Source organism: Chinchilla lanigera, unplaced genomic scaffold (genome assembly GCF_000276665.1).
Source record: "Chinchilla lanigera isolate Chin_1 unplaced genomic scaffold, ChiLan1.0 scaffold00001, whole genome shotgun sequence".
NCBI classification, from domain to species: Eukaryota; Metazoa; Chordata; class Mammalia; order Rodentia; family Chinchillidae; genus Chinchilla; species Chinchilla lanigera.
In genome coordinates, this window is record NW_004955402.1 from 63410305 (window position 1) to 63426422 (window position 16118).

The 16118-nt window shown below is 39.1% G+C and overlaps 1 protein-coding gene across 2 annotated transcripts in view; it reads right to left on the reverse strand.

Annotated features, from left to right (window-relative positions):
- Pard6g (par-6 family cell polarity regulator gamma) overlaps window positions 1–16118 on the reverse strand; it is an 84491-nt gene that overhangs the window by 35468 nt on the left and 32905 nt on the right. For both annotated transcript variants that reach the window (XM_005373130.2, XM_005373129.2), the window contains exon 2: window positions 1105–1327. In XM_005373130.2, the coding sequence (XP_005373187.1) occupies window positions 1105–1327 (223 nt within the window). The remainder of the gene's footprint in view (window positions 1–1104; window positions 1328–16118) is intronic.

Genomic DNA, 16118 nt, shown 5'->3' on the forward strand with positions numbered 1-16118 from the left:
GCAGGACACATGGCTCAGAAGCACTACAGATGCACAGTCTGATCTTGCGTCAGAGAATGGGCCTGAAGCAAGGTTAGCAGGCTTCCTGCTGTCTCTCATCACCACGGGTGGGAAGAACACAAGAGCTAACACAGAGCATGGACTGGAAACTGGAACACTGCTCAGCACATCCCCTCATGGGACCTGCAGCTGGCTCCCACCCTGTGGCTCCTTTGCCTTTTGACCCAGCACACTACTGCTACTTCCTCTGGTTCCTCGTCACCAAGCTCTCCCTAAGTGTGCCAGAGAGATACCTATGACTAAGTACACAACAGCAGATACGGTGTGTTGTGGAGTCACTCTGCAAGGGCCCCCACTAGCTGCTCTGATCTCTGAGGCACTCACTGTTCACTGTGTACACAAGAGATCTGCCCCAGGAAGGAGGGATAATCATTACTAAATCCATTACAAAAATTCAATTTTCCTAATTTCAGACTTCATCTGCAGTTCATTCTTTTCTTTAGCACATTAGTTTGAAATGAAAGAATTCTCCTAATTTTAGAGGGGGGAAAAAGAATGTAAAATGCACTTCTAGGATATGAGCAACACAGGGCCCCACAGTGAATCTGCAGCCAGCATCCACTGTCAAACAAACACCAACTATGTTAGTAATTTATTTTCACATAAATGATAGTGTTATTACTTACAGCACAGCCTAACATTAACTAAAATTATAACTTGAAGTTAACATTATTTCCCAATCCTAGAAACACAGGGAAGATACATATAGTGACCTAAAGTTTAATTCTTAGGCTACTGACAAATGCCTTTCAAATGCCTTTTCATTACTGGATTGACTTGTTTTCAGTTAAAATACGAAAGTATTATTATTGTTTTTCCTTAGTATTTAAAAAGCATAAGTCAATACTAGTTAAAGTAGAAAATGCAATTTTGCTATTTCTGAGCTTTTACCGATTTGACAAAAAAAAATTTAATTTCCTTAATCTCCTGCCATGGATGGGTTAGAAAACAGAATCTCCCAATCCTACCATGGTGGACCAAATTAAGACCTGTATTTTTGTCTTAAATGAATACTGAGAAAGCAGCAGTTCTGCCGCTGGGCACCTCGTTTCTGAATGAAGACTCGGAGCAGAGGATTCGCACTGGAGACTGCCTTGCAGAAGTTGTCATCATTGTTGATGGGGAGCAGGTCCCCGTGCACATCTGCATAGCCAATGGTCACTTCGGTGTTGGAGATATGGTGGGTGTGCATGACCAACTGGTAGAAATCTTCAAACTTCCCAGGCTTATGACGGTCCAAGGAGAACCTTCGGAATTCAGCCCCAAACTGCAATGCAAGAGACAGGTGTAAGCCAGAAGGTGCAGTTTGTTCATGGGATAAAAAAGTGGTTACTGAGCCCTCAAGAGGCCCCACAGATACTGCAGCAAATAATGTGACTGTTCTCATAACTGATGTTGGGAAAGTAAGAATTATCAGGCAAGAAAGGGAGCATTGAAGACATGAAAGGCACGAATGGAGGAAGCAGCTCATACCCCACTGGTTCCTCATCTGCAGTGGCCCATATCCTGATGACAACCACTCAGGCCACTGGGCTCTGCCTGCTGGAAAGGCAAGGTCAAGGTCGGTTATAAACCTGGGAGTCCCCATGGACTCCACAGGCCTCCTTGACTCCTCTGAGGTCTCAATGAAGGGTCTGCACAGTCTCATAGCAGGGCTCAGAAAACTCACAGGTAGGAGATGAAGAATCTTCTGGATTTTTTGTTTTTATTTTTAATACTGGCAAGGTGAAGCCCTATGGATTTTAATTTTAAGGCAGAGTGTCCTGTTCTGATCTGTGTTTTAATAGGGTCCAATGGCCACATTTCAAAAGGGTCACGAGTGGAAGGAAATTTGAAAGCAGGGAGTGAGCTGAAATAAGCCATTTCATAAATCCAAGGGAGATAGGATGGCGGCTTCAGGTGCTGGCAAAAACACAGAGCTAGTGTCTCCTCAAAGACATTAAACTTCTGCCTTTGCACTAGAATAAAAGTGGGTGTGACACACGTGGGAAAATGCCAGGACCGACCTCTTTCCTGCAGACCCTGGGCAAGCTGCCTAAGAACTGCCCATGGTCCCTCCCAGAAGGATCCTCACTCACCTCCCATGGGTCTCTGGCTCAGGACATGCTGCTGTTGCTCACCTGGCAAGAGGTTCATCAGGTGGTATGGGATCTATGCTCTTTTATATAATTGAAAGCTAATTAAATGGGCTCCAAAACGTACAAAAATTAAATGTCTAGTGTTTTCACAAAATAAGTTATCGTATCATCTACACACTACACCAACATGTGACAAATCATCACAAGTCACAGAGTGCATTAGAATTGCTTGGAGGGCCCTTGGAGTTTGGTGTGTGGCCCAAGAATTTATGTTTTTAACAAGTTCCCAGAAGAAGCTGATGCTAGTGGTCTGAAGGCATACGCAAAGAACCACTAGTTTAAGGGAATCAACCAGCAGATCCCAACTTCCAAGGATCTTTGTGGGAACAGACTGCCTGAGAACCACTCCTTTCCCATTTCTTCCAGGTCACCCAAAGCAAAGTCCATCTCTTCCCTACTTGCACTATCCCCAGGCACCCAACGGTAAGACAATTCAAAATGTTGAATGAGAAAAGCCACGTTTAATGACTAATTGAAAGCCCAAAGGCTCCTTCTACATACTCTGCAGGGGAAGTGCATGACCCCAGAACCCGATGCTAGGCCAGTTGCAGCTCTGAATGCACTTGCATACTGGAAGAGGCAGCAGAAAGGGCTGTCCTCCATTCCCTGTTGATGCCCTCAGAATTGCTGCCCCCATTACTCAAAGGTAAGCATCAAACTCCCCTCAGTACTAATAAAAGGTATGTGAACCATGCAAATTCCTTTACACACAGGGCTGCAAAACTTTGACACAAGCAATAAAGCCTCCACTGGAAGTTTTACACAATTACTTTCAGATTTGATTATTCAGTCAAATCACAAAACATCCACTTCACTAACATTTTCTCCATCTGCTGACTTCCAAAGCAGTGTGCTTTTTATCAGTGTACATGGAAGACTGTGATCATATGTAATGAAACTGGTAAAAACATTTCTGACATTTATACAGAATTTGACAAAAAAAGTATACACACTTCAGGAAAAGAAATATAGTTTTTCAACAGATGGTGTTTCCCTTGTACTGGGGACTGTAGAGAACGTGGCATATTACAGAAAACCCACTACACTGCCAGTCCTTAGAAAAGAAACTGAAAACGCATGTGTAGTAACCTCGGTGACCAAGGTTACTCAAGCAGTAGTTCACCATACTAATAATTGACTGGAAGCTAATGGCCATCACATTGAGCATTTCTTGTAATGGTAGCGGCCACAGGTAATTTGTATTAATTTCAAGATGTCTCAATAATTTTTTTTATTTTAAAGAGAGTAAAACAATAAAAACAATGAAATTAACAATGGTTATTATACTGAATATTGTTAAATTCAAAGCAGTTGCTCAGATTACAAGATATAGCCATGCAAAATTATCAAACAATATCAGCACAAACTGTTCCTTTCAATGAACTAACAGAAATAAGTAGTATAATTATCTTATCCATCATATATATATATATATATATTTTTTTTTTTTCTTTTCCCTTCCTGCTTTTCTCTTTTCCCTCATCCCAGCTGTTCTTTCCTTTTCAGCAGTTACTTTCCCTTTCACAGTATCTACTGTACATTTTGGATCTTATTTACTCTTCAGTTTCTTACACTAGGGAGACAATAACTAGATGTTTACACTTGACTTGCTCCTCTTTTTCTAGATGCTTGAGATGCAACATAAGGTTATTTGTGCTTATTTTTTTCCCTGATGTGAAACTTCATCTCTATAAATTTTCCTCTTAGTACTGCTATTTTTAAAATTTATTTTAAGAATAAAACAAGGAAAACATATTAACAAACAGACATCCATTTACAAAACAGCATAAGAACAATACACGCAATACAGAGTTACAGACAAAGTGGTAGGAAATTAACAATAGTTGTTGTATTATCTATTGATATCTTCAAAGTGGTTTCTCAGGAAAATACAGACATGCAAGATTGATCAAATAATTACTCATTAACTGTTCCATTCAGTAAAGCGATAGAAGTCAGTAGTACAACTATGCTAGCTATTCTGTATATACATACATACATACATAATTTCCCCTTCTTTCTTTTCTCTGTTCCCTCACCCCAGTTGCTCTTTACCTTTGAGTATTTTCCTTTTGTTTCACAATATCTGTCATACCTCCTAATATTTATTCACTCTTTCAGGTTCTTACACTAGTGAGACAATACGTTGCTTACACATGGAGGTCTGGTTTACTTCACTTGTGAGTATAGTCTCTAGTTGTGACCATTTAAATATAAAGGCCTCGAGTTTATCTGTCTTTATAGCTGAGTAATATTCCATTCTATAAAAGTACCACAATTTTCTTATCCGATCCTAGGTGGATGGACATTTGGGTTGCTTCCACAATTTATCAATTACAAATTGCACTGTTATAAACATGGGTGCACATATATCGCTGTGATATGATGCTTTTAGATCTTCTGGGAAAATACCCAGAAGGGGGACAGCTGGGTTGAATGGGACCTTTAGACCTAGTTTGCTGAGGAATCTCCAAACTAATTTCCACTACTTTCACTGCATCCCGTAAGTTCTGATAAGTTGTATTTGCATTTTAATTTGACTGCAGATGTTGACAACTTTCTTCTTTAATTTCATCTGTGACCCATTTGCTCAGGAGGGTGTTACTTAATTTCTATGTGTTCATGGAGTATTTGTGATTTCTTTTGTTATTAATTTCCAATTTCAATGTGCTGTAGTCAGAAAATAAGCATGGGATAATTTCAACTCCTTTGCATGTTCTATGGGTCAGAACGTGGTCTATTTTACAGAATGTCCCATGTGTACCTGAGAAGAATGTGTATTGTGATGTCGTTGGGTGGAATACTGTAAATGTCTTCTAAGTCCAAATGTTCACAAGTTTGATTCAGTTCTGTTATTTCTTTGCTAATTTTTTGTCTAGTTGATCTATCACTTTGTGACAATGGGGTATTAAGGTCCCCTGTTACAACTGTGTTATTCTTTTTTTTTTTTTTTTTTTTTTTTTTTGGTTTTTCTCCGGTACCAGGAACCGAACTCACGACCTCGCGCTTGCCAGGCAGGCGCTTTGCCGCTGAGCTAAATCCCCAGCCCCACAACTGTGTTATTCTTTATGTGATTTTTCATGTCTATTAGTATTTGTCTTATATAGGTGGGTGCTTCCATATTTGGTGCATATATATTTATGACTGTTATCTCTTCCTCTTGAATTTTTCCCCTAAAAGGTATGTAGTGACCTTTATCTCTTTCAAACATTTTTGAAGTTCACATTTTCTGCAGATGGAATAGCTACCCCTGCTTTTTTCTGGGTTCCCGTTGTATAGGGTACGGTTTTCCATCCTTTGACTTTCAGTCTATGAGCTTCTTTTTGAGTTAAATGTGTTTCTTGTATACAACATATTTCTGGATTTTGTTTCTTGATCCATTCTGCCAATCTGTTTCTTTTGATTGGTAAATTGAGTCCATTTACATTGATCGTTATAACTGATATGTATTGGCTTATCCTTGTCATGTTATTTCTTGCTGTTGGCTCCTTTCTTACCCTCTTTGTTAAATTACTTGCCCTGTTTGGTAGTTTCTTTCTGATGGTGTTCTTGAACTTGTGGTCATTTTTATCTCTACAATATCTTTCAGTACTCTTTGTATGGTTAATTTGGTGGCCATGAATTTCTTCAGTTGTTCTTTGTCATGGAACTATTTTATTTCTCTATTAATTTTGAAGGATAGTTTTGCAGGGTATGTCAATCTGGATTTGAAGTTGTTTTCTTTCAGGACTTGAAATACTTCATTCCAACCTCTTCTTGACTTGAGGGCTTGTACTGAGAAATTGGCAGTGATTCTAATGGGCTTTCCTTTATAGGTGATCTGCTTTTTCTTTTTTCTCTAACAGCTTTTAATATTCTGGTTTGTACTGAATTTGTGAGATCTTGTCTATTATATGTCTGGGTGTAGATTTATTTTGGTCATAGCTGTTTTGAGTTCTATATGCCTCACTTTTCTGTATGTCAGATTCTGTTCCCCTTCTTGAAAAGGATGGTCACACAAGGTTTGGGAAACTAGAGAAGAGGGTAGAAAAGAAAGAATGAAGGAGTATTCAAGGGATTATCTGAACTTAGTCCCTGAGTTTTCTTCTTTTAATTTTAAAAACATTTTTTCAGTACTTGTTCTTAATACCTTATTACAGGTATTAACACATGCAATACATGATTACTAAGACTAGTAGACTTACAAGATTTATCACTTGGCCATTAGTGACAGGCACTTTTTTCGATTTTTGGTAAATATACTAAAAAGACAGTAAATTGCTCTTGCAGTTTTCATTTGGAGGCTGCTTGTTTTAATCTGATATAATGGGGAAATAAAAATATTAATTTGTTACCCCATGTCAATAAGATTCTTAAATAAAATGCTTTATCAGATATTTCATATCTCTTATAAAAATTCTGCATCTCATGATTACATTGTGAGGAGTTAAAACACTTTATCAAATGAAGGATTTTTAAAATCTTTGGATGGTTAACAATTATCAATTTTTATAACTATGTTTCAATTATGATTTGAGAACTAATCAATCTGCAATTTTTCTTGAAAATACCTATGGTTTCCCATGTTAGTCATTTTTAGGTTTACTGTTCAGTAATGTTAATATTACTGGATCTGATCTCTAAAACTCATCTTAGAAACTAAAACTTTCTATCATTAAACAGCAACTAGAAATAATTCTAACACATAGAGCCTTTAACTTCAACTTATATAAATGTTTTTGTTGCAGAGAAAATTGGGACAAAACAAGCATAAATTAGACAAACTGATAGAATAAATCTCTTGGGAGAGTAATGGAAAAGAAAATCAAATAGTAAAAAGAACCATGTGATCATCTAAAGAACCTTGTTCAACCTGTTTCAAAATGCCTGATAATAATATCAAATCACTACAGCACTTAGATGTCATTGGCTATATTTAAAAAAAAGAAAAGTACCTTGGTATGCCTGGCTAATCACAAGAACATACATGGGTTAATGAAAATATACTATAACTAAAGTTATGGGATGCAGCTAAAGCAGTCTTCAGAGGGAAATTTACAGCTACAAACACCTATATTTAAAAAGAAACATTTCAATCAGTAACATAAATTCTGCCACTGGAAACCAAAAAAAGAAGCGCTAACCTAGAGCAGAAATAATAATTAGATGTCATGATTTATATCTAGATGTCCCCTGAAAGCCTCATATAGTCAGGTGTTTTTGAAAGACCCTTGAATCACAGGGATCCTGTAACTACTTGTGATGGTGGGAGGTGGGTCCTGGTTGAAAGAGGGGGAGTCAGTGGGGGCCCGACTCAGAAGGATGTCTCTCCCTTTCCAGCTCCTCTCTGCTTTCTGCTTCCTAGATGCCATGAGATGAACAGCTTTCCTCTTCCAAACTCTTTCACCATGCTGCTTCTACCTGGAGGCAGTCAACCACGCAAAGACTGAAAGTTCTAAAATGTGAGCCAGAATAAGCCTCTCCTCCTTCAAGTTATGGGTGTAGGATATGGTGTACTAGTACAGGAAAGTGACTGAGACAAAACCCAAAAGCTGAGTCTTCAAAAAGACCAGCAAAATTGGCAAATCTTTAGGCAGACTGACCAAGAAAAAAAAAAGATAAGATTCAAACTACTAAAATCAAGAATGAAAGAGGGGACATTCAAGGCATTAAGGATTATAAGCATTCAAGGCACTAAGGGATGTCAAGGCACTAAGGATTATAAGCATTCCAGTAGCAATGATCGTACTTAGTACCCAGGGAACCAAGATTCCTGGGAGAAATGCCTGATTCTACAATATGGCACAGGAAATATATGAATCAAACCTGAGCCATATAATACCAGAAAAGGAGCACTAAAACCAAAACCCACAAACAAGGGGTATGTCGAAGCAATCGACTAGAAAGCCTCCAGTGGCTAAAGCTGGAACAATTTGGGCACCAAAATAAAGTAGCATTAAATTACAACTCAAAATATAAAACAAATGCCCATGAGCCACAATCATATAAATAAATGACTCAAATAAATGGAGTAGGCAGTACATAGAGAAAGCAAACCATTTTCAAAGAGAGGCAGCTAAATAGGCTTGTTTACAAAAGTGCAGTGTGGAAAGGGGGAAGAAAGAGTGACTTTACAATGGAGAAACCTGTAAAACATTCTCAGCCAGAGATCAAAATCAATGTCAACAGTAATAAATCACATGATAGTAAGTATCTTTGACATGTGATAAAAATAGCACTTTACTATTTTGGTCTTCTTAGAAATCATAATCTCAGTCTGTAACAAAAACAACCAATCTCAAGTGAAAGACATTCTATAAAATACCTGACCACTCTACTTCTTAAAACTAATACATCATCAAAAACAAGGGATCTGAGAAATTACTAAAAGGCTGGGGATGTGGCTCAGTTGTAGAGTTCTTGCCTTGCATGCACAAGGCCCTAAGTTCAATCTCCAACACCACAAAAACAAACAAACCAAAGGAGTGTAAGGAAACATCACAACTAAAAACAACCTGGTTTCCTAGATGAGGTCTTAGAACATTAGCTTTAAAAAGACATTACATAAAAACTAAGAAAATCTATCTGGGCACACATCTGTAATCCCAGTAATGTAAGAGGCTGAGGCAATAGGATGGCAAGTTTAAGTCCAGCCTGGGCAACTTAGCAACTTAATGAGTCCTGTCTCCAAAAAACAAAACAAATCAAAACCAAAAAACTCCCAACCTTTAAAAGTTACAATATCTCTGTTCACAGATGATATGCACTTATTATATAGAAAATCCTAAGGAATATATTAAAAAATTACTAGAGCTAATAAATGAGGTCAGCAGGGGCAGGAAATAATATCAGTATTCAAAAATATATTGTATTTCTAGTAGTAGCAAATGATCTAAAAATGAATTTAAGAAAACAATTCCATTAATGATAAAAAGATAAAATAATTAGGGATAACATTAACAAAAGAAGTGAAACACCTGCACATTGAAAACTACAGAATATTAGTGAAAAATTAAAGACGATTAAAATGAATGGAAAGATATTCCACATTCATGGATTAGAAAGCTTAATATTGTTAACATAGCAACACTCTCCAAACAGATCTAAGATTTACTACATTCCCTATCAAAACTTAGCAGCCTTTTTCACAGTAATTGCAAAGTTTGTGCTAAATTTATTTGGAAATACAAAGGGCCCAATACCACAGAATTTTGAAAAGGAAGAACAGAGTTAGAAGACTTGTACTTCTTAATTTCACAGTGTACAATGTAGTACTGATGTAACAATAAATATTTAGATAAAATTGAGAGTTTAGGAGAAAAAAGTATGTGTAATCAAATTATAATTTAAAGTCAAATTCTTGATTTTTATCAAGAATGTCATGACAATTTTATGGGGAAAAGAAACAGTCTTCAACAAATACTGCTAGACTACTGCACATTCACATGTAAAACCATGAAGTTGGATTCCTAGGTCATAGTAATACAAAAGTTAATTCAAACTGGATCACAGGTTAAATGTGTGAACTAAAATTATAGAAGAACATATGAGATTACATTTTCACTGCTTGGGTCAGGCAAGGATTTCTGAGATACGATACTAAAAGCATAAGCAACAAAACAGAGGTAAAACTATTCTTTGCTAAAATTTAAAACTTTTGTGCCTCAAAGGAAACCATAAGAAAGTGAAAAGACAAATGATAGAATGTCAGAAAAAAATCTGCAAATGAGACATATGATTAGGGACTTGCACCAAGAATTTACTCTTTACAAGAGTTTTAAAACAACCGTCAAAAGACAGATCACTCCATTAAGAAAAGGGCAAAGAACTGGAATAGGTATTTCTCTAGAGATATGCAAATAAACACATAAACAGATGCTCAACATCAAGCATTAGGAAGACACAAATCAACAGCATAAAGTTACTGCTATGGTTTCGATGAGTATCCCTTAGAGGTCCATGTGGTAAAGGTGCATTGCTAGCATGAGAGGCAGTGAGATGGGGCCTAGCAGGAGGCCCTTCAGCCCCTGAGGGGGTTGTGGGACCCTAGTCAACCCACTTTTTCTTTTTGCTTCCTGACTCAAGAGGCATTGGTTTGCTCTACCACCGATGGTAGAGCAAACTCTACCATACCTCCTGCCATGACGTGTTGCCTGACCACAAATCCACAGCATGATCTTGGACTGGAACCTCCAGAACCAAAATAAACCTTTTCTTCTTTACAAGTTAACTGCCTCAGGTATTTTGTTGAAGTGATGATAAACTAACTAAAACAGTTATTTCAAACCTACTAGGATACTTATAATAAAGAAGATAACATGCTGGCAAGAACATGGAGGAATCTGAACACTTACAGGTTTCTGGTAGGAATGTAAAATGGTGCAACTGCTTTAGTGAACAGTTTGGCAGTTCCTTAAAATGTTAAACAGGAGTTCCAAGGAAATGGTGGTGTGGTAAGGAACAACTCAGCCTCTCCCAGACTGGAATCGAAAGAGAGAGAGACACAGACACAGACACAGACACAGACACAGACACAGACACAGACACAGATACAGAGATCCCTGGGAACCAAGAAGGATTTGACAGGAAAATTAAAACCTACAGAGAAACTGAAGAGCCAAAACACAATGCAGAGAGGGAAGGGACACTCTGTACTTTCTCCTTGGTTCCCAGCTCATGGGAAAGAGAGACAATTTATACAGACAAAGTAAAAGCTTGGGACTCCAGGAGAAGTGCAGCAGTGGAACAGACTGGTGGATACTGCGACCTGCAGGGAAAGCATGGCATTTTGCTCCCATGTGAGTCCTTTCACAGGCAACAGCTGGTGAGTGACACCACTACAAATACCCAACACATCCCCTTGATAATATGTCATCAGATACCATTTCAGGGAAAGGATGACTGTTTGAACTCAAGACTCGGAGCAGCCATGGATGGCTTCACTTCAGGACTCCCAGTGTTACATTTCCACTGTGACTGGGTAAGACATAGTCAGAGGAAACAGCTATGGTCAGGCTAGAAAGAGAGTATCTGAGGGGTTTGAGCTAAAGGATACAAGCCCCACCCCACAATCAGAAGTCAGGCTCAGCCTGAGTTGCCCTACACTTGAAAGTTATAACACTGGTACCCTTGCCCTAACCCAATTGCCTGTTGGTGACAGCATCCAGCACAGATCTGGGGTCTGATTGCCTTCTTTATCTACCAGCATGAGCAGAGACATGTCTTGACTTGGACACCACCTCAGAATTGTAGATCTTGGAAGAAAATGACATATTCAACATCATACAGACACTTTTTTTCCTTTTTGTGTGTGTATGCATTAGTTTTTTTTCTTTCCTTTCTTCCTTTCTCCTTTACCAGTTTACTGGTGTTTAAGGAATTTTCCTTTTTCTTCCTTGCTTATCTCCTTTTCTTTCTTTCTTTCTTTCTTCCTCTTCTCCTTTTTTAATTTTTCTCTTTCATATTTTCAGTATTTTTACCCCCATATAATTGCTTTTTAACTTGCTTTTTCTTTTATCTTCTATTTCTCATCAGTTTTTCTTCTTACCTTTACCTAATTCTATAAACATCCTTCTACTCCAAAGTAAGATACTGTGTACCATTCCTCTCTCCTTATTCTCATATCATATCGTTTAAGGTTTCAAATTTTTCCTCTTGTATTCTTTCATTCCCAAACCCTATACATTTAATAATACAATCATAAAGATTTATTAATCTTTTGATGATTCATTCTATAAAATTATCGTTGAATTCTTTTTCCATTAGCAGGGAAATAGCTCTTGTATTTGGTACATATTACCTGGAAGTCAATACATGAATTGTCTTGATGTTTACACCATAACTGTTATTTTCTTCTCTAGGGTTAAGGATAACATATAACTGGTTGTTACTGTATGTCAATATCCAATTTGTCTTGGAGTACTATAGCTGATTTGCTTGATATTATAGGGGTTGCAAATTGTTGCTATTTCTCTGTAAACCAATACCTTTGTGACATTAACAATACTACATTCTTAGAAAACCAGGTGTTGGGCTAATTACATTGCACCCTCCGTCCCAAATTAACCAAGGTGGTTAGATCTGGGGGCCAAGGCAAAGAAGGACTATTGTTGGCCACACCCAAAGAAGATCACTGAAAAGTGACTAAAGAGATCTATATACTAGCAAGAAAGACTTTATAGTATAAGCATCTGCAAGCCTCAATACAAAACAAATAAAACATGACAAGAAAACAAAATGCCACCCAAAATTCTCAACTTCCCTGAAGCTAATGGAAGGGAGCATCAAGGGGAAGAAAAGTGCAAAAGTCACACACTGCAATTACTTAAAATGATAACAGAAAAGGTTAGAAACAGATCAGAAAGGTGCTTTAGCAGGATCACAGAAGATATGGCTAAACAGATAATGGAAGTAATAACCAAAAAGATGCAGGAGTTTTAAAAAGACACTAATAAAAAGCTAGATGAGCTAAACAAAAGATTACAAAACATGAATGACCAGTTTCGCAAAGAATTAAGAGTCTATGAAAAGATTTCAACCAGAAATCCAGAAAACTAATATGGTCAGTAGAAGCAACCAAAGTGGGGACAGAATTTGAGAATTAGAAGACAATAATGTCTTCAAAGACCAGCTATTCAAAGATATCTTAGAAGCAAGGAGAACATGAAAAATGGATCCAACAGCTACTAGATGATGCAAAGAAGACAATCTGAGACTAATTATGTAAGTGAAAAATCAGAAGACAACACAAATGACATGAAAAAAACCTGTTCAAAGAAACAATGGCAGAAAACTTCTCAAATACAGGGAAAGAAATAAGCATACAGATAAGTAAGGAATATAGAACCCCAAACAGCCACAAGCAGATGAGAATCTCTCTGTGGAACATTACACCCAAAGTACTAGAAGTCCATCACAGGGACAAAATCTTAAAAGCTGTGCAAGGAATGCCAATGAATCACATATAAAGGTAAACCTCTAGAATTACAACGGACTTCCCAACAGAAAACTTAAAAGGCCAAAAGGACTTGGAGTGAAGTGTTTAAAGCCCTAAAAGATAACAACTTTCAATCCTGACTTAGGTATCCTTCAAAACTGATGGAGAAATAAGATATCTCCAAGACAAGGAGTACATGAAAAAATTTATGACCATCAAACCAGCATTACAGGAGTAAGCAAGTGTTCCAAAAGCTGCTGGTCCAGTGGTTTGAGTCCATGCTTTGCTCACACCGCCATGGTTCCCAGCTGAAACTCGTGGAGAGAGCCAGGTATTTCCCATCTACTTCCTGAGGGCAGAGCAGGCAACCCAGGACCCCGCCACCATTACAGACTGAGTCTCTGCCCTCCGGGCACCCGCAGCAGACAGGAGGGCCTCACTCAGAAGCCCCAGGGACTTCTGTGGCTGGGGGGGGGGCGGGCATGTCTAGCCCCTCCCTGTGCATGCCCTGCGACCAGTGAGCAAGTGTTCCTAGACCTGCTGGTCCAGTGGTTCGAGTCTGTGCTTTGCTCACACTGCCACGGTTCCCAGCTGAAACTCGTGGAGAGAGCCAGGTATTTCCCACCTACTTCCTGAGGGCAGAGCAGGTGACCCAGGAGCCCACCACCATTACAGACTGAGTCTCTGCCCTCCCTGCACCAGCAGCAAAGAGGAGGTCCTCACTCAGAAGCCCCAGGGACTTCTCTTTCTGTGTGTGTGGGGGGGCGTGTAGCCCCTCCCTACATGTGTGCTGCCTGCCCCGCATGAGCAAGTGCTCCAGGAGCTGCTGGTCCAGTGGTGGGTGTCCATGCCTTACTCACACCATCACAGTTCCTAGCTGAAACTCACAGAGAGAGGCAGGTATTTCCCATCTACTTCCTGAGGGCAGAGAGGGTGACAGAGGCCCTGCAGCCATTACAGACTGAGTCTCTGCTCTCTGGGCACCAGCGGCAGAGAGGAGGTCCTCACTCAGAAGCCCCAGGGACTTCTCTGGCTGAGGGAGGCGGTGCATGTAGACTCTCCCTGTGTGTGCCCTGCACCAAGTTAGCAAGTGCTCCAAGGGTGGTTGGTCCCGCGGTTCGAGTCCATGCTTTACTTTTGCCCAGACCCCCTATGGGGTTGAGGGCATGGGCAGTCCATGAATGCTAACCATCGGCCTGCATCTGGTTTGTGTATGTGTTCTGAACTGACTGGAGACACAGAATGAGGTGGTTCACAAACTGTCAATCCTGCAGTTTGTGTATGGGTTTTCCCTGTACCGTGAACTACATGGGGACATAGGTCCACGGGACTGGGACTGTCACACCAGTGCAACCTGAGTCTGGGCCATGCACGAACCCTGAACTGCAAGGGGACGCTGGATCAGACGCTCGGCCATCAGCTAACACCAAGGCCCGCTTCTCAGAGGTCACTCAGGGGCAAACCTGACAAAAACAGAAAAACCAGGGAAACTAGTGGCCCTTGCTCTGCAGCTACTGAAGAGGGAAACTGAGCTTTCTGCATCTGGTAGCAAACACGACAAAACGAAGGACTAAAACACAATCCCAGAGCTCCACCCCACTCAGAACAAGTCCAGGAAACATCGACATAGGAGAACTTGGTAAACACATGCCTGAAATAGCTGAAATGATTGCAATGGAAGTAAAGAAACAACTCCATAAGGCCATAGAACAGATGAGATCAGAAATAATCTCTCAGGAAAAAAATGAAATGACAATAATAATGAAGGAACTGCTCAAAAGTCTGAAGAAACATATGAGAAAATAGAAGAACAAAGGCAAGGGCCAGAAGCGTTCAATGAAAAATATAGAAAGGACGTAGAATGCATGAACCAGATTCAAAGAGACTTCCAAGAAAACAAAGCTGCCATTGAAAGCTACCAAAACCGCTTGAATGAAGCTGAAGATAGAATCTCAGACTTTGAACACAGCATGGCAGATAGCGACTGAGAAAGAAAGGATCTTGTAAAATCAACAAGGATCCAGGAAAAGTCAATTCAACAGCTGCAAGATGAGGCAAAGAGGAATAATGTATGACTTATAGGAGTCAATGAAACAACAGGAGGCAAGACAACTGACATGAAAAGAATATTTGCAGAAATAATACCAGAAAATTTCCCAAGCATGGAAACAAAACCTGATATACAGGTAAACAATGCATATAGAACTCCAAACAGCCACAACCAAAATAAAACTACACCCAGACATATAATAGTCAAGTTCCCAGATCCCCAGCAAAACAACAGAATATTAAAAGCTGCTAGAGAAAAGAAACAGATTACCTATAAAGGAAAGCCCATCAGAATCACGGCAGACTTCTCAGCACAAACCATCCAATCGAGAAGACCTGGGAGCAAAGTATTACAGGTCCTAAGAAAGAACAGCTTCCAACCAAGACTGATGTACCCTGCCAAAGTATCCCTCAAATTCAATGCAGAAATAAAATATTTTCACGACGAAGAACAATTGAAGAACTTCATGAGTGCCAAGCCAGCATTACAAAGAGTACCAAGAGAAATTTTAGACACAGAAAAATCAGACTGCAACTTCAAGAACAACAGTAGAAATGAAATATGAAGAAGAGCAAGCAAGTAAACAGGTAGAAAACAAAGGACACCAATGCAAGTAAATAACTTGACAATGATAAATCAATACATATTGGTTATAACTATCAATCTAAATGGCCTCAATTCTCCAGTCAAAAGAAACAGACTGGCAGAGTGGATTAAAAAACAAAATCCAACCATATGCTGTATACAGGAAACACATTTCACTCAAAAGGAAATCCACAGACTAAAAATCAAAGGATGGAAAACGATCTTCCATGCAAGACAAACCCAGAAAAAAGCAGTTGTAGCTATTCTGTTTGCAGACAATGTAAACTTCAACCCGACAACAATCAAAAGAGATAAAGAAGGTCACTACATACCAGTCGGGGAAAACTGCAAGAGGATGACATAACAATCA